We start from the raw sequence: 24,745 nt of genomic DNA, 5'->3' as shown, positions 1-24,745 counted from the left end.
TATTGGAGCATAAGCTTTCGTGGGTGAATGCCCACTTCGTCGGATGCATCCGACGAAGTGGGCATTCACCCACGAAAGCTTATGCTCCAATACATCTGTTAGTCTTAAAGGTGCCACAAGACCAAGAAAGAACATCCTAAGTTGCTCCAAATGAAGAGTAGGGTTGGACAGAGCATAGATCAGCTGAATATTGATTCAGCCGGGTACATACAATTGGTGAATAGGTTGACAGGTGGCAAAGCAAGAGTTCTGAGCCACCACCTGGTAAGCAGGAACACTGTCTGGCTACACTGTTAGAATTAGCTTTACTACTGCAGTTCCAACACTTACATTTCCTGTCCAAGTGTTACAATGCTGCAGTGACCTGATGATGCAGGATGCAATGGTGCTTGAGCCTTGCTCAGGCTAAGTATAACTTTGAAGGTGTGTGTATATCTGTGCACTACTGTAAGAAGTTTTATATATGGACATGAGGTGTTTTACCAGCATAGTAATGGTATGGAAATGGGTGTTCTGCCTTTTGCTTTGATGGGAACAGGACTGGAACCAAATCTTTTGAGATGCTGAGTGTCCTCAATTTCTATGCAAATTAATGGGAGGTAAACATCCTCTGAACCAGACAGGAGGCACTCAGCAGAACTGGGTTGCTAATTGGTAGTCTGGAAATATGTAATCAGTCTGATTGGGCTTTTCAAAGGAGCTTAAAGGAATTAAGTGGCCATGTCCTATTCAGATTCAATGGTATCTGAGCACCGAACTACATTAGGCTCCTTTGAAAATCCCAGCCTCTATCTTTATCTTAAAAAACACTTGAAAAAGGTAAGGAATAGATGTGGATTGGACAAGGAGCATGAGTCATGTTGACCATGGTTACAATAGTGATTTTTTTAATGAGGCATATAATGCTTAGTAACACATTTGAAAGGGTCTCTTCTTTCTGCTATACCAGTGTTTCTCAAACTGTGGGCCAGGACACCAGAGTGGGTCGCAACTCCGTTTCAATGGGCTAGCGTTAGACTTGCTGGGGCTTGGGGCTGAGCCCCCCCCCCCCCCCCCCCCCCAAAGCTAAAGCCCTCAAGCTTCGGCACCCCTGCCCGGGGTGGTGGAGCTCAGGCTTTGGTCCCCCTTCCCGGGGTTGTGTAGTAATTTTTGTTGTCAGAAAGGGGTTACGGTGCAATGAAGTTTGAGAAGCCCTGTCTTACACCTTTCCTCTTTCAGTTTCTACACATGCCCTCGGGGGTTGAATTCATAATTCACCCCGTTTAGACATACATCTCATGCTGCTAAAGTTATCTAAGGAATTAGGCTCTTAAAAGCTGTGGCCCTGTATTTGTATGGATATGCACTATATGGACCATCCACAAGACACATTCATTTATTCTTTTATAGATTAGATTGTAAGATAAAGCACATATTTGTTCCTTAAAAATTTTTAAATCGTGAACAAACACTGCAATGTCCTTTAATGAACTGGTGAAATCAAACAAGATTTCTTTAAAATAAACGTAAGAGCACGTTAAACAAACATGCACCAGAAAAAAAATTTGTATCTAGAAAGATCTGTATCCATTATGATAGTAGCAAGCATCCCCAGTTAGGCAAACACTTTATTCAGGCAGTTAGAAACCTACAATCAGACTTCCCATTCCTAAGCCAGTACTAATGGAAACTGCAACAAGGACAAGTTTCTCTTTCACACTTTATTAAGGGCTTGTCTACACTGGCAATTTACAGAGCTGCAACTTTCTCGCTCAGGGTGGTGAAAAAACACACCCCTGAGCGCAGCAAGTTTCAGTGCTGTAAAGCGCCAGTGTAGACAGTGCACCAGCACTGGGAGCCGCGCTCCCAGCGCTGGTAGTTACGCCCCTTGTGGAGGTGAGTGTTTTTTTTTTTTTTTTTAAACCAGCGCTGCGACCACACAAGGCACGTTAAGGTGCTGCCATGTGTAGACTAGCCCTAAAATGATTGGATTTTAGTTTCTATAGCAACAGAGCCCTGTTCTTTTTATTTATGACTTTATAAATACACTATAACAACCAAAATAGAGATAAAGAATAGCGCATACCAACAAAAGCAAATTTCAATAAGTAAAACAATATTCCTAAGATTTCCAAAAGAAGAGAACAAAAGAAAAGCAAGATGACAGGGAAGAATAATACCTGATTGAAGTCCAGGATAAGAAGAAAAAGAGAACGAGGAAAGAAACAATACAAGTACACCTCTACCCCAATATAATGCGACCCGATATAACACGAATTCTGATGTAACGTGGTAAAGCAGTGCTCTGGGGCAGCGGGGCTGCGCACTCGGGCAGATCAAAGCAAATTCAATATAACGCAGTTTCACCTATAACGCGGTAAGATTTTTTGGCTCCCGAGGACAGCGTTCTATCGAGGTAGAGGTGTAAATAGAAGGATATGCAAGCTCTATATAAAAACTAAGCTAGAGCATCTCATCTGGCAACACAGATACTTCATACGTGTTCAAATGTATATCAGACTGTTACTATCAGAAATAAATATCATATTTCTCTGAATCCATCAAGTTCTTCTTGTTTCCTGAACATCAATCTCTCTAGAGTAGCCAGGTTGGATAACTAGATTTCTTGGTCCTTATTTCTTGATGCTGACACTTCTATGTTTTACATAATTAACCAATTGGCAACAAAAGCTGCGCAGAGTAACCAAACCTTCTGAGAATTGTTAAGACCTATCTTCACATTTAAGAGTTCCAAGATAAAAAAATGTCCTGCTTTAGGTCAGGCTGGCACTCTCTCTTTTCCAAATACCACTCCCAAGAAGGTGAGGGGTTCTTGCTCCATAAAATACTAAAGAGGTAGGGGGAATGGACTGCTGGGGCCAGAGAACTTACAGGGGAGTGGAAGACCCCAACCTGGCTCTGCCCCTCCTCTCTGGGAGTTGGGGGTCTGCATATCTCCCATGGTGCCGCTGGGTGTGGAGACTGAATGCTGGGGCCATCTGTCAGGTATGGCACAGCTCTGTTCTCTCTTACCCTGTATCACTACAGTTGCTCTAACACAGGGGTTCTCAAACTGGGGGTCGGGACCCCTCAGGGGGTTGCAACATTATTACATGGGGGGTTGCGAGCTGTGAGCCTCCACCCCAAGCCCCGCTTTGTCTTCAGCATTTATAATGGTGTTAAATATATAAGCAAGTGTTTTTAATGTATAAGGGGGTCGCACTCAGAGGCTTGCTCTGTGAAAGGAGTCACCAGTACAATAGTTTGAGAACCACTGCTCTAACAGTTCCTAGATGGCATTCCCCGTGCAGTTTCCTGTGAAACGTGTGCAACTGCTGCACTAGTACCAGTGGTGACAGGCAGGATATGGGCACAGTTCTTTAGAATGTTTATGTTCAGTTATTATTTTGGCATGTTGCTCAGGCCCTTCATGTGAATTTATAGAATTAGGAATCTTGCTCTTCGCTGCACTCACCGTGGCACTGCTATTCAGAACGTGATTAAGAATTGCTCTTTAAACAATTAAAATATAATCAACAGCTGTACATATACCCTGCAAAATATAAAAACCACAAGTACATTTTTTCCCCTTGATCTTTCTTGAATCTCTTCCTTTTTGCCAGCAGGGATTTTAATAGCACAATTATGTACATGGGGTCACTGGTGAAGCTTTTAGTGAGTGTCTTCATCATCTCCTGTCTGGATTATAAAAACACAATTTATTTGGGCTTGAAAGCATCAGCTTTAAGAAAAACTGCAATCAGTGCAGAATGCAGTAGCACTCCTAATCAGCAATACACATTACCAAAGTACCTTGCCATGGTGTTCTCTGCTCTCTTTGCTGGCTGCCTACTGAACACATTGTTAAATGTAAATTTATTAAATCAGTCCTTATTTTCAAAGCACTAAATGGCATTAGCCCAGCATACCTAAAAGATTGCCTCACCTTCTGGGACTTTCTCCTCAGAACCAATGGAACTTTCTAAAACAAGTGCAATGCTTGTTTGCACAGGAAGTAAGACTTTCTCAGAGGCCGATTGTAACACACACTTGAACCAGAACTAAGATTCATCACAAAACTCGCTACATTCCAGTCCAAATACACAGTGCACTACTTTGAAATTGCCTTCCCTTTGAACATTATAAAGAACATGCAGTTAAAAAAAAAAGAAAAACTACACTCTGACACACAGTTTTCCTCTGGTAAGGCAGTAAGATTCAGATTTATCAGATTAGGCATACATTCATTTTTGTTAATTCCCACTTCTGGAAGACACTCAGATACAGTAGAACCTTAGAGTTATGAACACTAGATTTATTAACTGACCAGTCAAACACACACCGCATTTGGAACTGTAAGCATGCAATCAGGGAGCAGCAGAGAGAGACATACATAAATACATACATACATAGGGCAATACAATACAGTACTGTGTTAAACTTAATCTTCTAAAAAATAAAGGGAAAGTTTAAAAAAAGATTTAACAAGGTAAGGAAACTCTTTCTGTGCTTGTTTCATTTAAATTAAGATGATTAAAAGAAGCCTTTTTCTTCTGCATAGTAAAGTTTCAAACCTGTATTAAGCCAATATTCATTGTAAACTTTTGAAAGAACAACCATAACGTTTTGTTCAGAGTTACAAACATTTCAGAGGTGTTCATAACTCTGAGGTTCTACTGTACCACAAAAGAACCACAATACCATAGAGGGTAGTGACTTCTTAGACCAGATCACATGAAAGAATTCACTATCAGAGGGTCTCATGAGAGGAACACAGCAACCAATGTTCATGTACTGTTCAACAGTGGTCTCAGCATTCATTAGCCACTTGGCCTGTAAATCCTATTTGGCACCTCAGTGGGCTATCACTTAATGGGTGTAGTCCAAAACTTGGGTGAAAACTTTAATCAGTTCAATCAAGATTAAAAAAAAAAAAATCTTGTTTTTTTAAATGTTGTATCAGGGCTTGTCTTCACTACCGTGCTAAATCCCATCAGCATAACATGGCGTAGACACTGCTTTATGTCGATGCAAGTTATGTTGACTTAAAGTTACGTAACTTACGTAACTGAACTAGACTAATTTAGACAGACTTACAGTACTAGTGTAGACAAAGCCATAGTGCTAGACAAAGCTTTGTTATAGCATCAAATTTCAATCTGTAAATTTACCACATTACTGGACAGAAGCAAGTGCTTTTACAGAAAATACTTAATTAAGAAAACAGGAAAGAAATTCCCTTGAGAGATTTTTAAAGTAATAATTCTGTATTCTGCATGAATAGGGTTATTCATATTTAATACAGTGATCTAAAACAGATTATTCTACATTACTGGCATTCAATTTTGTGCTCAAAACTACTTAGATTGTCTATCTGCCTCTTGTTATTGAAAACTTTCTGCATGCTAAGATCTGTCTCACAATGACCACATTCAGGTTAGAAAAGGTGTAGGAATTAAATGCCAATAGTATTAGCAGATGGCACCCGAGAATACTTTACAACTAAAGCTTAAAGGTTGTCCTTGTCCCTTTTAATCTTTCAACCAAACAACTGTGACGAAAAATAAACATGGTAAATCTGTGCCCATGACAAAATCAAGTAAGAGGAATGGTAATAGCAAAGCAGAATAGAAGATGGATTTATAAATTATAATACTCCCAGTGAGGCTAATATCTCCAGATTATGAAAATTGGAGAATTGGTCTGAAATCAGTAAGATGAAATTCAATAAAGACAACTGCAAAGTACTACACTTAGAAATAAAAAATTAAACACACAGATACAAAATGGGGAATAACTGACTAGGCAGTGGTATTGTTGAGAAGGAGCTGGGTTATAATGGATCAAAAATGTAATGAGTCAACAATGTGATGCTGTCATGAAAAAAGACAAATATCACTCTTGAATGTACTGTATTAATAGGAATGTCATATGTAAGCGGGAGGCTTCAGCTGGAGAACTATGTCCAGTTTTGGGTACTATGCTTTAAGAAAGACTTGAACAAATTGGAGAGAGTCCAAAGGTGAGCAACAAATATGATAAGAGGATTAAAAAATATGACCTAAGAGGAAAAGTTGAAAGAATTGTACATGTTTAGTCTAGAAAAGAGAAGATGGGGGAATATGATAACAGTATTCAAATACCTACAAGTTTGCTATAAATAGGATGGTGATCAACAGTTCTCTATGTTCACTAAGGATTGGACAAGAAGTAATCAGCTTAGTTTGCAGCAAGGAAGATTTATGTTAGATAGCAGGAAAAACTAACTAACTAAAGCACTGGAATAGGTTACCTAGAGAGGCTGTGAAATCACCATCCTTGGAGGTTTTTAAGAACAGGTTAGGGTATGTCTACACTACTTGCCGGATCGGTGGGCAGTGATCAATCTAGCGGGGGTTGATTTATTGTTTCTAGTCTAGACATGATAAATCGACCTCCAAGCACTCTCCCGTTAACTCCTGTACTCCACCTCCGCAAGAGGCGCAGGCAGAGTCGACGGGGGAGGGGCAGCAGTCGACTCACTGGGGTGAAGACACCACGGTAAGTCGATCTAAGTACGTCGACTTCAGCTACGTTATTCATGTAGCTGAAGTTGCGTAACTTAGATCGATTCCACCCCCCACCCCCCAGTGTAGACCAGGCCTTAGAGAAATACCTGCCAGGAGTGGTCTAGGCGTACTTGGTCTACCTCAGTGTGGGGAAATAGACTAGATCACCTCTTGAGGTCCCTTCCAGTCCTACATTTTTGTTATTCTAAGTTTGATCAGCTTCTAGAAAGCAATACCTTTTCCACAGGGTCTGTGCTTTATAGACAAATGTTTAATTTGTAAAATATGGAGCAAATGAGTGGAGGGAAGATGGCATGTTTAATAATGTATCTCTACTAAATTTCATCTCTAGAAATTCTTAATACGCTATGATATATCTTGATGGCATATCTAGACTTGCCATATGTTTCAGTTAATATACATTACTGCTTTTAATAATGTAACAGAGCAGCACAACAAATTATATTGCTGAAGTCTTGATTCATATATTCTCGTTTTATATTCAAACTACAGTAGTAGAGCAGTCATCTCAATTTCTAGCATCAAAGATCACAGAACATGAGCATTACACCTTAGTCTACATTAACTACAACTGAGCAAAGTAAAATCACGTGACACAGGAATAGTCCACATTCTTGGAATTCCAATGTAATTACATAAATTAAACTAGCTCTACAACTCTAGATTCAATTTAAAAATATCATTTTTGTGTGTTTATATAACACAAATACAAAACTCAACCTTGAGCTACTGAGTCAAGATCAGTGCCTCTGTAATTATGGATCCAAGGTTTTGACTCCCTAGATAACATTGTACCTGACTAACACCCATCCCTAAATTCCTTAAAACAAATCCAATCTGCAATTAATTTTCCATATGTGGTCTCCTGTTGTCAGAGAAACACTATGCCAAATTTGAAGTGAATTGGACAACTGTTTTAGGAGGTATAAAAGTTAAAATATTGGAAGGTTTTTCACTTTTTGAAAAAGCTTTTCTTTTTTATTTTTTTTAATGGCATTGCCTAGAAACTCAAACTATCTGATTCATCTGTCTTCAATGGGAATTAGAGGGAGAGTATTTTTGAGAGGCTGATATTTCATTCTGGAGCTATTTGCTATGAACTTTTGAACCTTCTAATAGTCTGTAAACATTCATGTGGACTTCCTAAGGTACCCAGCCTTAATCACTTCTTAAATACCTATCACTGTAGGATTAACTGCCTTCTTCAGACAGAGCTTTTACAGTGCACTAAGGGCTGGTCTAAACCCAGTTTTTGTATAGTGAAATTGATGTAACTGTCCAGCATGCTGGCAGCTGTACCAATGTAAGAGTGTTTATATGTGTATATCTCATTTCAGTAATAGAACTGAAATGGAGTCCACAACAGGGAGTTACAAGAATTAACTGTTTTGACTACAAAAACTGTGTGTTGAATTGCCACTTCCTTACCCCCCAGGAGCAGAATATACTGTTCTCAGAGCATTCCCAGGCCCTGCCAGCTCAAGAAGGAAGGACCAAGTGAATATTTGGAAATCAGTTTTTACCCACATGAGAGTATAATACGATTCTTATATATGCAGCCTCCCTCCCCCTTATTTTACTATTACTAATTTTAGAGGTGACAAAGGGGGAATTTTCTGTAATATTTTTATGAATCTTTTGTGTGCATCAGTTTCCTCTATATTTTGCATGGTTACCTGAAGTGGGAGGAAGGACTGTTTGCTATCAGGGCAGGCTAAGAGACATAGGTATGAATGACGTCTAGCTTTCTGAGCCCAAAGAAGTCATTAAAAATGACTGGCCCCATATCAATGGAAAATCTGAGAAGACAATGGCAAATCCAATCAGTAGAACATTGACACCTAAGAACCAACCACCCAGAAGAAGACGGATTTCCCCACCTCAAGAACAAAGTACTGGGAAGATGTGAGGTGGGGGATAAGAGTTAGCTGCTGGAAGGAGTCTGGGCTCCCACCTGGGAAGTGACCAAGGAGGACAGACAGGGAGAGACAGCCTGAACAATGAGGTTCAATGGGCTGGGCTCTCGGCTAACCAGAATGGTCTATGCTTTAACCTTCATTTCTCTATGCTAACCTGAGGACTTCCTATGCTGTGTTCCAGCTGACTAATAAACAAACTGTTATGACAACACTGTTTGAGAGTCACTGCAAATGCTTGGTGAGGTGCATTAACTCCTGGAGAGTGTCTCTATCAGGAGTCCATCTGAGTTGGATTCATTGAACAGAGCTCACGGTGTGAAAGAAGAGTGCTGGAGCCCCAGAGGTTCAGTCTAAGGAGGCAGTGACCACGTGGCCTACCCTGTGCAGGAAGAGTGAGACCTCTTGGGGGTCTGCTACACTGAAGAGGTTCTGTGTACAGACTGTTCTAAAGCTGGGGGGGTGTAGCACCAATCTTGTGGATCCATGATAATATTCATAGGACTTTTTATTGTGTCTGCCAAACAGCAACCAAGTATCCTGAGCAGAATTAACCAATTACAGACATAGCAGAGAAGATCTCAAGACTATCAGCAAAAGGAGAAATAGTCTTGTCATGTCAGTCTACTTCCCCATTATAGAGGGACAAGGTGGGTGAGGTAACATTTTTTATTGGATTGATTTCCAATAAAAGATATTACTTCACCCACCTTGTCTCTTTAATATCCTGAGACCAACATGGCTACAACACACCAGTCTAGAGCGTCATATTTATTACACCTTCCATTGAGACAAAAGGTCAGGTTTTAGTTTTCTTAGAAGCTGCTACCAGAAACAGTATTATAAGTTGGCCAATATGGAGTGTTTCAAGAAAATGTATTTGACATCTTTCACCTCATTCCAGAAAAGCCCCAAACACACTACTTCTCAAGTCACAGGGAACCCTGAAAGTTACTCTTCAATCTCAGCCTATTAAATAGCATTGCAAAATGTGTGTAAGATGTATATATCAGCAAGTTCCTCATCATAGCAACTGGATTAAAGATTGGAAGAGTAGATCATCCTTGCCTGTTCCCTGTTTGCCATAAAAAGAGAAGAGGCAATATAGTATTCCACCTCCAACTCCTGCCCTGCCCTTTTGATTTATTTTCCAATTTTCCACTAAAACATTGTCCAAGAATTTTCATTTTCATACTCTGTATTTGCCTTTGGCTTCCTTTTGAGGAAGCATTCACATAAAAGATACAAAATGTACTGTAGAAATGGACATCTGATGATTATTACATTGTATTCAGATTGTTTGCAGTGTTGTTGTAGCCATGTGGGTCTCAGGATAAGAGAGCGCCAAGGTAGGTGAGGGAATATGTTTTGTTGGACCCACTTCCGTTTTGGTAGAAGGTACAAGCTTTCGAGCTTCACAGAGCTCTCCTTCAGTTCTGGGAAAGGAAACCAGAATGGCTGAGCTAAATAAAAGTTGGGACAGATTGTTAAGGAAAAAGGGGGTAAACACAAGTTGTGGGAGACCACTTAAAATGAAGTGGGCAGTTAAGGTTTAGCAGGCAGTGTAGTGTGTTACGCATTGCTGTAATGAGACATAAAACCAGTAAACCTATTGAGTCCGTTTTTTAGTGTGTAGCACAGTTGTGAATTTAAGTTCCCAGGCTTGCCCTTTAAAGATGCTGTGCAGGTTTCCTTTGAGGACAAGTACCAACAGGTTGGATATGGAGTGATCACTTTGTGAAAAGAGTTCGGCTACAGATGATAGTGTTTTTGTCTCATCACTTTTCTGTGTGAGTTCATTTGAGAGTATAGTGATTGTTTAGTTTCAATCATATAATTGTTGTTGGGTCATTTGATGCACTGGATGAGGTATATCACATGTTGTGATAGGTATGTGTAGGACCCAAGAATCTTGAAAGGTGTGTTGTGGGGGGTATTGATCATTGTAGAAATGGAGATATGTCTGTACAGTATTAGAGGAATGTGCAGCACTTTAGAGACACACAAGACAACTTGGTCCCTGCCCCAATCTAACACAGTGATGTCAAAGAGACCATTTACGTGCTTGAAGTTAAGCAAATGTGTGCTTGCAGGATTAAGTTCTAAATAAGAAATCGGAATTGAAAAACAGTGGAAACAATTTTTTTTATACTTTAAAAACAAATCTGACTTCACCTCTGTCATTAGACACACAAAATCAAGGTTATATCAAGGCAAGTTATATCAAAGCAACTGTCAAACCCTATTTTCTATTACCCACTGCTCTCTTTCAGTTTCCAATATATTTTCTGAAGAATACTGGTAAGGTCCTTTTTCTCTGAACTCAGTGTTATACCATACTACTGATTTCTGCTAATACAGTCCTGATTAAACAGACACATTGTGCTGCTCTCATTTATCCAATGAAATGAAAACAGCAGATTGTGAATAAATTCCCTATTTATTGCTTTATCAAAGTGAAATGCCTTTAGGAAAAATTTATTTGAAATGTTCCCACTTTTACAAACAAAACTGAGATAAATATATTGTGTGTCTGTTATCAGCATTTTGATCTTTAATGCATATAGATCTGTATCAACATACCTCTACATAGACTTTAGTTTTTCTTGTTACAGGAGGTTCTGTCTTCACAGCTTACAACATTTCAAATGTTCAGACCACAGTTACACACAAAGCTTCTATTTTAAATTCAGTAAAGATAGGTTTGATGTTGAGAGACTGGTGTTTCTATATGGTTAAAACATTAAATGCCGCTAAAGTCAATCTTTAAGAGATATTCAGCTTTTGGTAGATCCACTTCTAACTGCAATCATTAATAGACATTACCTGACTCATGTGACCAGGTATCCTGGTTCTAAGAGACCGTCTGAAGTGTTTTTGCTGGTTCTGCAAAAGCTGGATTTTGTCCCAATCTCAGTATAAACATGTAGGTGGATACTGAACTGCCTTAACCTGCTCCACACCGGCTCCCTGCCACCATTCTCATCTCCTCCATTTGTACCCCCCATTTCTTAATCCCACATGCTGAAACCTTTTTACTCACGTTCAATGTCCACCCTCGCTGGTCTTAATTAGCATGTCCTGATTTTGTGCTTCCAAAACATGGTCACTCTCTGATCAATGCACTCAGTCTGCATCCCATATTAAATAAACAGAAAACCTTTTAATTTACTTCCTACAATCAAATAACCAATGGCAACAAGCAGGGATGATAGATTCTTCCTAAAAGTGTGTGTGTGTGGGGGGGGGGGAGGCGTGAGGTCCCACCCCCTCTGTGGCCACACCCCTACCCCTCCTCTTCCCCCGAGGCCCTCCCTGCCAAGCCAGAAGCTGGAGCCGGGCCAGGGAGCCTGGACCCTTGCACCTGCCCAGGATGGGGGACCTGAGAACAGCCCCAGGGCCATGTCCCCACCCCCTGGGCCCTCAGCCCATGGCAGGTGGTGGGTTTGCAGTTCACCATAGCTGCCCCCGTGGCTCTTACCCCGATACACCTCTAGCTTTTGGCCTGGCCTGGGGGTAGGGCCTCAGGGGCTGAAGAGCTGCAGCCAGGCCCTGGTAAGAGCTGACCGGGCAGCTGTGGGGAGCCGCAGACCCTCCACCTGTCCTAGGTGGGTTGCCCAGGGGGTAGGGATATGGGCCGGGGGCTGCTCTCAGCCCCCCTGCCCCCACTCTGGGTAGATGAAGGGTCTGCAGCTCCCCACAGCTGCCCAGGCTCCCTGGGCTGCTCTTACCTAGTCTGGACTCCAGCTTCTGTCCTGGCCAGAGGTTAGGGCCTCGGCGGAAAGAGGAGAGTTAGGGGGTTAGGTTCATGGCAAAAAGTGGACGGGCCAGGCCCATCCACTTTCTAAAGTGGGAGGGTCACTGCCCCTTGCCCCCCCCATTCTGGTTCCCCTGGCAACAAGTCTACCTTCTTAGATTTTTAAACCATTTTTCAATTTTCAGACAAAAATTAGAAAAAGAATTGAAGAGTCAGTTAAAAGATTAAGGAGCAGGTATAAAAAAATGTTGCAAAGCTTTGTCAGTAATTGAAAAAGAATCAAAACCACTTTTTTAAAATGATTTTACCATTTAAAGGGCATATGCCACAATCTCCCTCATAGATACCTCCTTCTTATGCTCTATTCCCATGTGCAGCCCTCTGCATGCTTTCCCTTAGCAAAGGCATATACCAAACCCATGTGCACTCACCTGTATCCACTCCCTAAGATACTCATCTTCACTGTGCATGATACTCAGACATGAAAGGCATGGTCCATTCATATGAAACACCTAGCTTTCTCCAGGCAAATTCCCTTTTCATAGGACATTCAGCATCCCCAGTAAGTACTTCAAGATTACCCCTCCTACAACCTGCCATTTCCTTGCAAGACACTGAGGAAAGGACAATGATCCATTCTGTCCCATCTTTTCACTGAGCAGAAAAAATAGGTGTGGTGTCTGTGACACTGCACCCCATATTCTTCACAGTGATATTATGATGATATGATTATGACATAATTATGATGCATTTTGTACAAGATGGGTCATGTGAGGTGTCACTGGAAAAGTTATGCTTTGCTGAATATGATTATCCTATGTATGCAAGTATCATTTTTGTATCTAAAGTTAGGAATATTGACTATGTATCTGTATTTCAATCATGCTTACTTTGGGTGACATCCACAACTAGCCTTTTTGGTATAAAAATGAAGAAGCCAGACAGTGCTGATGACCCATCAGCAAACACAATGGATCCTGGAAGAACTGAACCTTCCTGTAAACGTTCCAGGCAGCATGTAAGTAATGGTTGCTATGACTCAGCAAGGTATGCAAGGGCATGTAACCGGGCCACATGACTCTGACTCCATCTTGGGATATCTCCGTTTTTCCACAAACTGAGTTTGGGACAAAAGGACTCCCACTATAGGCTAAAGCTATATAAGGCAGGGAGAGACATCTGTTGTTCTTCACTCCCCACACAAGAGGACTCCTGGAAACACCTGAGGAAAAAAGACTGAACTGGGGCAAGTGCTGGACCCAGGCTGAAGGGATTTCTAGCCTGTAAAGACCTGGGGATTCCAAACTATAAAGCAAGTGCAGCTTGTCCCTTAAAAATCTGCAAGCCTGCTTGTACTACCTCTAAGGGTGAGAAACTGCTAATTCATATCCAATCTGTCTAGTATATTAAGCTTAGTTTGCTTTTTTTTTTAATAATACTAGGTAATCTGCTTTGATCTGTTTGCTATCACTTATAATCACTTAAAATCTATCTTTTGTAGATTGTTTTTTCTTTATCTAAACCAGTGAGTTTGAGTGAAATGCATGGGAAATCGTAGCTCAAGTGGCAAAGGCTGTTGCATATTCCTCTCCACATTGAGGGGGGGGAGGGAGGGGTGAAATCTATGATCTTACACTCTACAAACCCCTGTGCACTGCAAGATGGTATAATTCTGGTTTTATATTTTGGGGGGAGGGGTCCTAGGTTGGGAAGCTCATGGTTATTTTGGCTATAGCCACTCTATTGTTTGTTCATGCAGTAGCTGGTCAGAGAACTTGCATGTAACTGCAGCTGGGTGCGTCCCTACCTGTGTGAATGCTGGAGGAAGTGTAGGACCAGGAGCAGGTCTGCAGCCTGTCACAGCAGCACAATGTGAGAAGGAATCCAGGCTGGCGGGTCAGAGGGCTCAGTGGCACCCGGGGGGGGAACTCGTCACAGTGTCCAACAGCCTAATCTCTCTCTCGCTCAAGTGCACAAGGAGAAGTGGCTTAATCCTTCCTCCAACCACTTCCCAAGAAGCAAAGTGGGATGTTGTGACTTCTACTGGTCAGATCCTCCCCACAACCAGTGAAGAGGAGAATCAGGATGGGTAGTGTTCTCTAATCTGGTCCTTTCCCACCAGGACAAGGAGGAGCAGTGGCAAAAAGGTGGCCCTTTCTCATCCTGACACTCTTAACCCGGAAAAGATTAAATAAACTTGTGACTTTGGCCCACTCCACACACACATGCTGAAGCACAGATCTTACTCGGCCTCATCCGTCTCACACACTGCAAGAGATCAAGGATAGAATGCCACTTGGACCTTGCTTTTACTTCTCTCCTCTACAAGAGACTGACCATTTTCCAGCAGTCTGTAACTTTACTTTGAATCATGACCATTTATCATGTGAGGATGGGCAAGGAAAAGAATTCAAATAGGGAAGCACATTTATTGACAAATCACTGTCTTTGAGTAGACAGAACACTGCCAAAATAGAGAGAAGTGCTCCATCTGTATAAAACTAGTATCACCCGAGAATGAAATTGCCCAGGCTCTGCATTTGCTGAAAAACTGAAATAAAAAGGAGTGTCAATTTTGAGGAGCCAGTATCAAATGCTACTCTCAAGAAAAACAGTTCAAGATAAGAAGCGAGACTGAGCAGGATTAGGGCAACTGAAATGATCTAATTCTAAACTTTCAATAGGAGCAACAATATCTTTTATTGGACCAACTTCTGTGGGTGAGAGAGACAAGCTTTTGAGCCACACAGAGCTCTTCAAGTCTTGAAAGCTTGTCTCTCTCAACAACAGGAGTTGGTCAAACAACAGATATTACCTCGCCTACCTTGTTTCTCTAGTATCCTGGTACCGATACAGCTACAACTACACTGCATACAATAGGAGCAGCATCAGGATGCCACCTTCACTCACCTGACCCAGCTATTCACTTTATAAAAATAAAAAAAAAAAGTGTAGCTTTCGCAAGAAAGTTTTCACAAACTTGTATGCACTCTTACACAAATAATGTTTTACTTTAGTGGTAAGGACATTAAGCAAAGGAAGGTCATGATGCATCTCTGGAATGTTAAACCATTAAATCAGCAATCCAAAACAGAGAAACACCTACTTGTTTTGTTGTGGGAGTTAGTCAAATCTTTTACATAAATAATACCTTATGCTATTGTTTTAAATAACCTTCCAAATCCTCTAATAATTGAAGTCGACATTTACTATGAAAAGAACAAAAATCAACACAGTTTCCCTAAACTAGAAACATAACATATATACCTAACAGAATGTGTTACAGAAACACAATCTTAATATTGAATTTCATTGCTTTAGTAATTTCAACATTTTAATGATAACATACGTATGATCAAGGATACAATCTTATTCTACCTATACAGGTTCCTGTATGCACTTGAACATCATAGTATATAAGTGACTCAGATATTAAATAATTTGTTCTCACAATACTCAGTGAGACAGGGAAATATTATGCTCACTTTACAAATATAGAATTGAGACCCAGAGAGATTAAGTGACTTGCCCAAGATCACATAGAAAATCTTTGGCAGAGCCCAGGAATCAATCCCAGATCTCTAGAAACCTTTAACCACAAGGTCAAACTTTGCCTCCTGTCAGTCATTATTTATTACCACCTTTTTTGGTAAATCCATCTGATCAAGTTTGACTTATCAGAGTGTGAAATAAAATGTTTTCCAAAAAAAGTGTAGATTTTTTTAAAAAGACATTATACACTTCTATAACTCAAAATAATATACAGTAGATATAAATCTTCAAGCTTCGCATAAATGTCATTCCTCACTTTTCTTGCACCCTTAGCATCTGAAGGACACAAACATCCCCAATTTTGGATGCTTTATACTGGCAGGATATGGCAATATATAGTGCACTACATCCCACAGAGTATACAAAATTTGATTTGAAAATGCTGGCTACCAAGCAGAAAAGGTTTGGTCTCTCCCATACTATCTTAAAAGTATTAAGGGTGGGTATTACGGCTAGTCAAATGAGAGATTATTTAAATGAACGACTGAACTGTTAAATAAAAGTTCCAGGACCTTATTTTTCTTTTTGGTTATTTAAAAAAAAGAATAGTTAGTTAGCTGAGATTTTACATGCATGATGGTCAGAAAATTCAATGCAATGGCTCGGCTCCTGTAACAACTCTAATTTGAACACACTGCACAGTGATTTCAGGGACCATTCTATTCTACATCTCATTTTTCATTGTTTATAAAAGTATCTTTCAAAAAATGATGGGGCTGAAATTTAAATATAAAATCCCCCTTTTGTTGGAAATTTTGACCTACTATTTTTATTTGTAAGACCAAAAATTACTGTAACTGAAAAAGGTCAAAGAAAAATAAAGAGTTTCTCGATTTTTTCAGGTTTTTTATTTTGTGTATTTGAGTACCCTACAGTCAGTTTGTGCATGTCTTTCACACACAGCTACAGGTGGAATACAAAAAATTGAAAAGCAAAATAAACACAACTGTTAAACCATAAAATTGGCTGACTCACTGGCAGTACAGTACCTGTAAGCATTAACAACTCACTTTTCTAAACTGACTAGCTTTTAATTTATTTATGTCTGTAATGTTTTCAGATTCTCTTAATAATCAACCTACTTTTCAAATTTATATTTGGTATTCCAGGAATTAGAGGCCACTTTTGAAAACTTGGATATATCATGCCCTTAATGACTACTTACATAGACACTTATTAATGCCCAACTCTTTTTTTAAATTGTGCATTAGAATATCATGAGTATGAAAAATGTCATATGAAACAAAGTTCTATTTGTGCATGCTCTGTTGTGCATGAAAGGAAAAGTTACAACAAAAGAATATCTATGGTTACCTCTCAATGCCCTGAACGGAATTTTATAAATGTATGTAAGACTCCAATCTCTCGAGAAAATTAAGCATGTTTTTGACTTCTATGGAACTATTTACATGGTTAAAGTTAAGTATAGTTTAAATGCTTTACTGGATCAGGGTGTAAGAAGAGCTAGTTGGAAATTTTTCAACTAAACATCGTTCCATCAGAAAATGCCAACTGTCTAAACTAAATCTGCTCATAAGAAAATTTCAGTTTTAACAGAAATCTTTTGAAATTATCAAAACAAAATGTTTTCATTGATCAGAGCCACCTTTTTTTTTATTGTCTGTTCATGAAAATTTTTGACATGTTTGACTGTCTCCCCAAATTTGGGATGGGAAAACTTTCTGAAATTAAAAAAAAAATTCTCAAGACAGGAAAATTGTTCCCCGTCCAGCTCTGGCATAAGTGAGTTATTGCATGTTTGATCTTGTGCCACAGAGACTGTCACGATTGTACCAGTTGCTAGAAATCAAATCACACTGATGTAGGGAGAAAAAAAAAGAGCCATAAGAAAGAGAATGATTATATGTAGCAACTAAGTCTTGTATGAAGCCTTCATGCATCAGCTATTTTGAATGAAAACAGGTTGGTCTAAGAAAAAAAGACTTACTATCTTGCAGTGTGAGGTTTCCAAAATGAATCTCCATCTTTCACATTACTTAAACTTTGCAACCACATCTATTAAATGTTTACATTTTGTTGTGTTTTACATTAGAACTAAAAGAATTTGGATAAGGATTACTTTCAGGAGTGGATATTTTGAAATTTTGGCACTACTTTCTAAGCTATGCTCTCGTAAATAGTTATTTTTTTCACTTCTCAATACATAATAAATAGATTTCTGATTTTAGCAGAATCCAAGGAAAATGGGATTGGATCACCTTACCTATATTACATAAATCAAACGCTGATGATTGCCTGTGTGTCTGATAAACATGTGAGAAAAACTGTAAATTTTCTCACGTTTATCAGACATACAGGCATTCTTCAGCATTTGAGTTATGTAATTTATAAATTTTCTCTTTGTAAAAGCTTAAATATTGCTATCTAATATGTCAAATCCATGTAGAATTCCTAACAGAATTTCAATGCCATACAGTGAGAGGTTCTAGGCTAAACCAAATATCAGATGTGAACAAAGAAAAGGTCTTATAAAAAAGTAGCCATTTTCCAGAGGTAGACCATTAATTTTACCTAGATATGAATAATCCAGAACTCCACATTCACAAAATGCCTTATTTACAAGGGCTTTCTATGGTCAGTGAAGAAGGTTGTACGGAAGTATAGATTAAGCCATTAAAACTGCTGGAATTTTCTACCTCTTTCTGTTGAGGAGTGATGCAACAAAATTAGCTCCAGATTTCCTGTCAGGCCAGGTTCCTGGGAATGACACTAGCCACCTCAAGGCTCTTCTATTTCAATTTGCCGACAGGACAAAAAGATCCTGGCATAGCAATCATGACAGGGATTAATACAAATTGCTCTCTTACAGCCCCCTCTTTCTTTTCTGTTCTCTGACACTATTAAGTTGGGTGGTGTGAAACATGTATTGCAGGCAAGAGCTGCTGATAGTCACAAATTACACAATTACAAAACAGAACAGAGATTAGAATAGCTTGTGAAGATTCCAGTGAGGAAACTCATCTTGCACAGAAATCTCTTCTCTTATTTTAATTCTCACTCTTTTCTGTCAAAGTGAAGGCAATGAAAGTTCATCAGTTCAGATTTCTGGAGATTACTGGCAGTACTGTTATCTAAACCTTAATCAAAGCAGCATCTCTTTTGGTTTTAGCTGCATCTTCCTACTATCACTTATGCTATAAGATATGATCTCTTCACAGTATATAAAGTTACTATATTGGGCAGTCTGTTTACAACACTGTAGTACCCCAATATGCTTATCAAGGTGGTACAGTACTGCTATGTAGATTCTGAATGTGTTTTAATCACGTTCCTGAAGTTTACTACAGCCCTACAAAATCCAAGACTGTACTATGATCAAGGAACACATTTTGACTCCATATACTCTGACCAAACCATACTGTGCTTTAAGTGTTTGGGCACTACAGTGTACAACTTTACAATACACTGTATACAGAATCTAAAATGCTCTTTTCACAGTGGGATCAGAAGGGTGCTAGTTATAACCATATTTATATATAATTGTTGCTAATAGGATTCTACCATGGTTTCCCTGATTAGAATGGAGAGTGTCTTTTTGACAAATAACCCCATGACAGACAACCCAAGGGGACAGTCTAAGGTACCATTTGGCTTGCATGCACCGGAAAATAACCCCTGACCACAAGAGGCAGAAAACCACGCTAGAATTCTTTAAGCAACAGCCATATTTGAACGTTCTTATAGAGATTGCATAGTTCCAATCCCAGCGTGTACAGGACCTAAATGATTTGAAAGTACAAAGCAAGATAATGTATGACCTCTGTGAAAGAATAAAAGCAGCAGTGAAGTGCCAATGTACTTTAATTTAACAACAACAACAAAAGCAGCACAGTATAGCTTTAGGTTTCTATCAATACTCCATAGTAGCATGAAAAATAAGTCTTTCTCAAATTAATTATACTTAAAGCATGAAATCATGTAGGTCTAGGAGTTTTGACTTACTGAAAAGTGTTGTATCAGTTGGGTCAGGAGGAGGAAAGTTTTCAGTGAAGTTGACATTACACAAGTCAGTGCTGCAGCAGCAGAAGCGATACGTTCCATTCTGAATCAAGGAAGGGGTGGTTGTTACTATACACTCCTCATATTGACACTCCTGTTGGTCTCCTATGTGAGACCAGCATCCTGCAAAAGGAAGGAAGTGAAATGGTACCAAATGGTACCAAAATTGATTTTGCACCAGTGTTTACATTTTTATATACTAAATATAATTAATAAATATAATTAATTAACTATTTTTTCCTCCTCAACCTCTCACTCTCATCAGGCTTCTCTTGTTCCAGTATAAGCCTACTTTAGTTTTCTCCATCTTAAAACAAACAACCTTGGGCTCCCCACACTCTTAAAACTAATCACCTAGCCTCTCTTCCTCCCTTCATCTCCAAATACGTCCTATGTGCCATCTACAACTGTAATCTGGAGTTCCTCTTCTGCAGTTCCATCCTAGACACTCCCCAAATCTAGCATCCACCCTCTATGCTTCATTGAAACTGCTCTACCCAAAATCTCCAGTGATCTCTTTCTGGCCAGATTTCAGGGCCAGTACTCCATCTTCCTCTCTTAGATCTATGCCTTTGACACCTTCGAACATGCACTTCTCCTTGAAATCTTGTCCTCACTCAACTTTTGTAACTCCATCCTCCCTCTTCTAGCTCTTCTCCTACCCTCTCTAATCATATTTCACGGTTTCATTTGGTGGATCCTTCTTATCCCCCAGACTAACTTTCAGTGGGGTTCCTACATGGCTCCATCCTTGGACCTCTTCTTTCTTTCCTTCCACAGATGAGTAGGTTAATCTTATATGCTTGCAAGACTTCAGCTACCACGGGGGTTCTCAAACTTGGGGTCGGGACCCCACAGGGGGTCGCAGGGTTATTATATGGGGGGTCAAGAGCTGTCCGCTTCCACCCCAAACCCTGCTTGCCTCCAGCATTTAAAATAGTGTTAAATATATAAAAAAGTGTTTAAAATTTATAAGGAGGGGGTCGCACTCAGAGGCCTGCTATGTGAAAGGGTTCACCAGTACAAAAGTTTTAGAACCACTGAGCTACCACCTTCAGACTAATGACTCACAAATTCACCTGTTCTCCCATTCATCAAAACCCACATCTTTACCTATCTTTCTGACATCTCACAGGTATCCAGCTGTCACCCTAAACTCAACATGGCCAAAACAGAGCACTTGATCTTTCCCCCGCAGATCATCCCTTTTTCCTACATTTCTGACACCACAGGCAACAGTACCATCCTCTTAGTCACTTGGACCCACAATCTGGATGTCATCTTTGTCTTGACCTTCTCTCTAAAGTCATAAAGTCAGGCCATGTCTAAATCCTGCAGATTATTCTTATGTAATATCTATAAAATTCTGTCTATTCTGATCTTGTGTCTTGACAAATGCAAGTTCTTCCTCTCTGGTATTCATTAAAGCAAACTTGTCTCATCGAATCCATTCAAAATGCTGCTGTTAAGATTATCCTTCTGGCTTGCTGCTCTGACCACATTACCTCACTCTGAGTTCCACCAGCACTACAAGAAAAAGTTTCTTGTCTTTAATTTGAAAGCCCTTCCAAATGTAGCTTTGTCTTCTTTAATAGCTCTAATAATTTACTGCAATATTCCCCATCACTTTCCCTTCACCACTGTTCCCAACCTTCTTCCCCTTAATTCCTTTTCCTATGCTCTTATTTTTAGGTTTACTAACTCCCCCATTCCTGCCATTATCCCTTATCCAACCTCTACCCCTAATTAAACCCGCCCCCCAAATATATTTAAAAAAACATGATTAAAATAATAAGAGTAACTGACTGGGACACTGCACACTGTGTCTTTAAATATGAAGTGTTCAAATCATCCCTCTGTTATGCTACCTTCGACTGGATTAATCCAGTGCATAGAGCCCCCTTGCAATGGAAAGTCTCCTTGGAGAAGGCCATTCAATAGTATGAGTCACCCACAATCATCACACGTTCCAGGAGATCTACAGTAACCCAGTGTTGCCCGGGAGGTACGCTGGCCACAATTTAAAACTGTTCTCCCTCGTAGAAACTCTAGAGGACAAAAGAGCAAATATCCTTGAGGTGCAGACCCCAAAGAATAGTTGCCCTATCATGCAAATGATTGTAATCTGCAGCTATGTTGCCAGCAGAAGTGGATCAAGCCCCAATCATTTCCTCTAAATATATTAAAAATTTTGTGGAAAAGAACATTTTCTACATCCAGAATGGATTAAAGTACCATTCAGATACCTCTAACTACTGATAAAAGAGAATCAGAGATAGTCTAAGTGAAAGATTAAATTAATGTTCTAGCCTTTCAGCTCTGGAGATTGGGAACACAGTTTGAGTTAGGTTACAAGAAAAATATATGTGGTGTTTTTACCTGGTTCCCAGTGATATTTACACACTTCCCTAAACTACTACAGTGTGGTTATCAGATGTGATTATCAGTCTCTGCTGAAAAATGACTTAGAAATGGCCTAAAAGTTCTACACCTGGATTAAATGGCATTTGCTCAGAGTAAATATGACTTTTACTGTAGCTATGACTCTCTTAATGTCCTTGATCACTAAATACCAATTCTCTAGTGAGCAAGATTGGTTGATTAGTGGAAGTATTTTTGAGAAAATTATAATTTTGTGACATATTTATTATATTCATGTATATAGAGTCCTTCATAATCAAACACATACAGTTAATGTAAAATGAACATCTCTGATTAAAGAGAAGTTTACTCTCTATCAGACATATTGCCAATTTAGGAAATGTACTACAATTCACCCAGGAAAGCAGCTTTAATCTGGACTTGCAGGGTTAAAAGGTGTTTTATGCCTAATTTGCCTTGAACTATGCACTGAAAATGTACCTATTAGTCTTTCAAAGCACTTTTCTTTTTTCAAAAGGAACTTTCTGTTCACACCTAATAAACTGCCATACAGTAAGTTTCAGAAGAAGAAGAACAAGATTTATCTAATTGTTTAGCAAAAAAAAGCCTTGCAAATTAAAGCCTTCATACCAACAGGTTACTTCTACACAAAAGGATTAGCAAAGCTTAACTGTCACTTACCTTGTTTTACAAGATGTATGTCTCCTTCTCGTGTTTTTTCCCAAAGTCCATAGCAGCTGGTGCCTTTCACACATAAAATCGTGCCATTCTCCTGAGAGATTTGATTCTCATTGGTTCCATGGTCCTGTTGATATGCGTCCTTAAATGCACACAGCCGCTCCTCACTCTGGGTAGCTTGGGAAGAAAAGAAAACAGGAAAATCAATTTCTAGATTGTAACCAATTTTTCATAAAAATGTCTGCATATATGCATACATCATAATCAGCCCACTAGGTCTAGCATAGAAAGGGTGATTTAGGTCTTTCAAAAGCCAACGTTCAAGAGTATTTTGTTCTTGGCATATGAACATCTATCCTTTAACCTGTAATCCCGCAGTCACAAACAAAGCTAAGGTCTACTCCAAGGTTAATATGATGACAACAACAAAAAAACATGACTAAGTGCATTAAAAAAATGTAGATTTCTGAAACTTTACAGATACGGAATACAAATTATTCCAATGCACAGTGTGCATCAGTTGGGAGGCTTCTCCAGCCTACCTATTATGATTGCTCGGTAGCGACATGGTACACATCCTTTTGCCAGTGCTAAGTGTATTATCATTTAATTACTTCCAGATCCTTTTGGCATCAGGAGCTAAATCAAGCTGAACGCTGATGGGCTCCCACTGGACTACCAGTCCAGTCCAATATTGTGTATGCATCACCGACGGGTGGCGGGCATAGGAGGCTAAGCCTCCCCAAATGGTCAAGAAATGCCGGATGCAGCGTGCCTCCCTTTGGAGGCGTGCTGGCCTGCCACCTTTGGAGCACTGCTGCTGGAAGCTCGTGAGAAGTGGGGGGCCACTGGCGCCCAGACCGTTGACCTGCCCTCACTCCGCCCTTGCTTCGCCATTTCCCCCAGAGGCTCCCTGCCACCCGCCGCTCACTCCTCTCCGCCTTGGGGGAGTAGGGCCAGGAAGAGGTAGAGTGAGGGTAGGGCCTCAGGGCAAGAGGCCAAGCAGGAGCAGGGCCTTGAGGCAGAGCACAGGAGGGGCTTTGGGGGGAGGAGGCCGAGCAAGGGTGGAGCAGGAGCTGGGGTCATGGTCCAGGCACCAGTGTCCCCCCCCACACACACACTTTTAGGGAGCTTCCAGGGCTCATGCCCAGCCATCCCAAATGAAAGAATCACGTGCTGCCTATGGAATCGCCCATTCCATTTTCTTTTTGTCTCTGCTCTTCCACAAATCTATTCCATTGGGACCACTTTCTTCTCCCCAGCATCACACCTATTGCTGCCTCTGCATACCACATTTAGCAAAGAGTGCCAAGAAAGAGCATTTCAGCAGAGTGAAAATGATATGATCCTGTCCAATGCTTCTGGGAAGACAAACACTGACAGGAGCAGCAGCACATGCACAATCCTCCCCTGTGGGATTCACAGTAGGATATTTTAAAAATCCAGTAAAAGAGGATGAAAATGAATACCTTGATCCTATGCCAAATTATCTCTTAATCTTAGATAATTATCATTAGCCTTCTCTGAGTATATATATTCCTTTTAGCGTTAATATTAAAAGATCAACAAACTTCAAAATATTTGAATATCTAGGAATTCAAAGGTTTTATCCACAGGATTTTTGTACTTTTTTCTATTTATATCATCATCACTTTCATAAAGACATAGTTCATGATACTAAGCCTATATCATACTTTCATTAGTAACAGAACAACAAATATCTTTAAGGAGGACCTCAGTTGAAAGTCAACAAGTACAAAGTATCTAAATTAGTTCCAATTTTCACAATGAACATACTTTTTACACCACCAACATACTTTTCTTTGAAAGTAATTTTGTGAAAAGGACACACTAAAGTTGATGCATGGGAACGTGGACACATGAATTCAAGC

The 24,745-nt window shown here is 39.9% G+C and overlaps 1 protein-coding gene across 2 annotated transcripts in view; it reads right to left on the bottom strand.

The window, feature by feature from the left end:
- Nucleotides 1-24,745, bottom strand: part of BMPR2 (bone morphogenetic protein receptor type 2) — a 172,464-nt gene that overhangs the window by 46,085 nt on the left and 101,634 nt on the right. Inside the window, exons 2-3 of one of the 2 annotated variants that reach the window (XM_034786516.1) lie at nt 22,857-23,030; nt 19,737-19,916 (exon numbers count right to left, since the gene is read on the bottom strand). In XM_034786516.1, coding sequence (XP_034642407.1) covers nt 19,737-19,916; nt 22,857-23,030 — 354 coding nt within the window. Of the gene's footprint in view, nt 1-19,736; nt 19,917-22,856; nt 23,031-24,745 lie in introns of those variants that run through there. The other variant, XM_034786517.1, reaches the window with a different exon arrangement.

Source organism: Trachemys scripta, chromosome 11 (assembly GCF_013100865.1).
Source record: "Trachemys scripta elegans isolate TJP31775 chromosome 11, CAS_Tse_1.0, whole genome shotgun sequence".
Lineage (NCBI taxonomy): Eukaryota > Metazoa > Chordata > Testudines > Emydidae > Trachemys > Trachemys scripta.
This window is presented reverse-complemented; position numbering and strand designations above follow the sequence as displayed.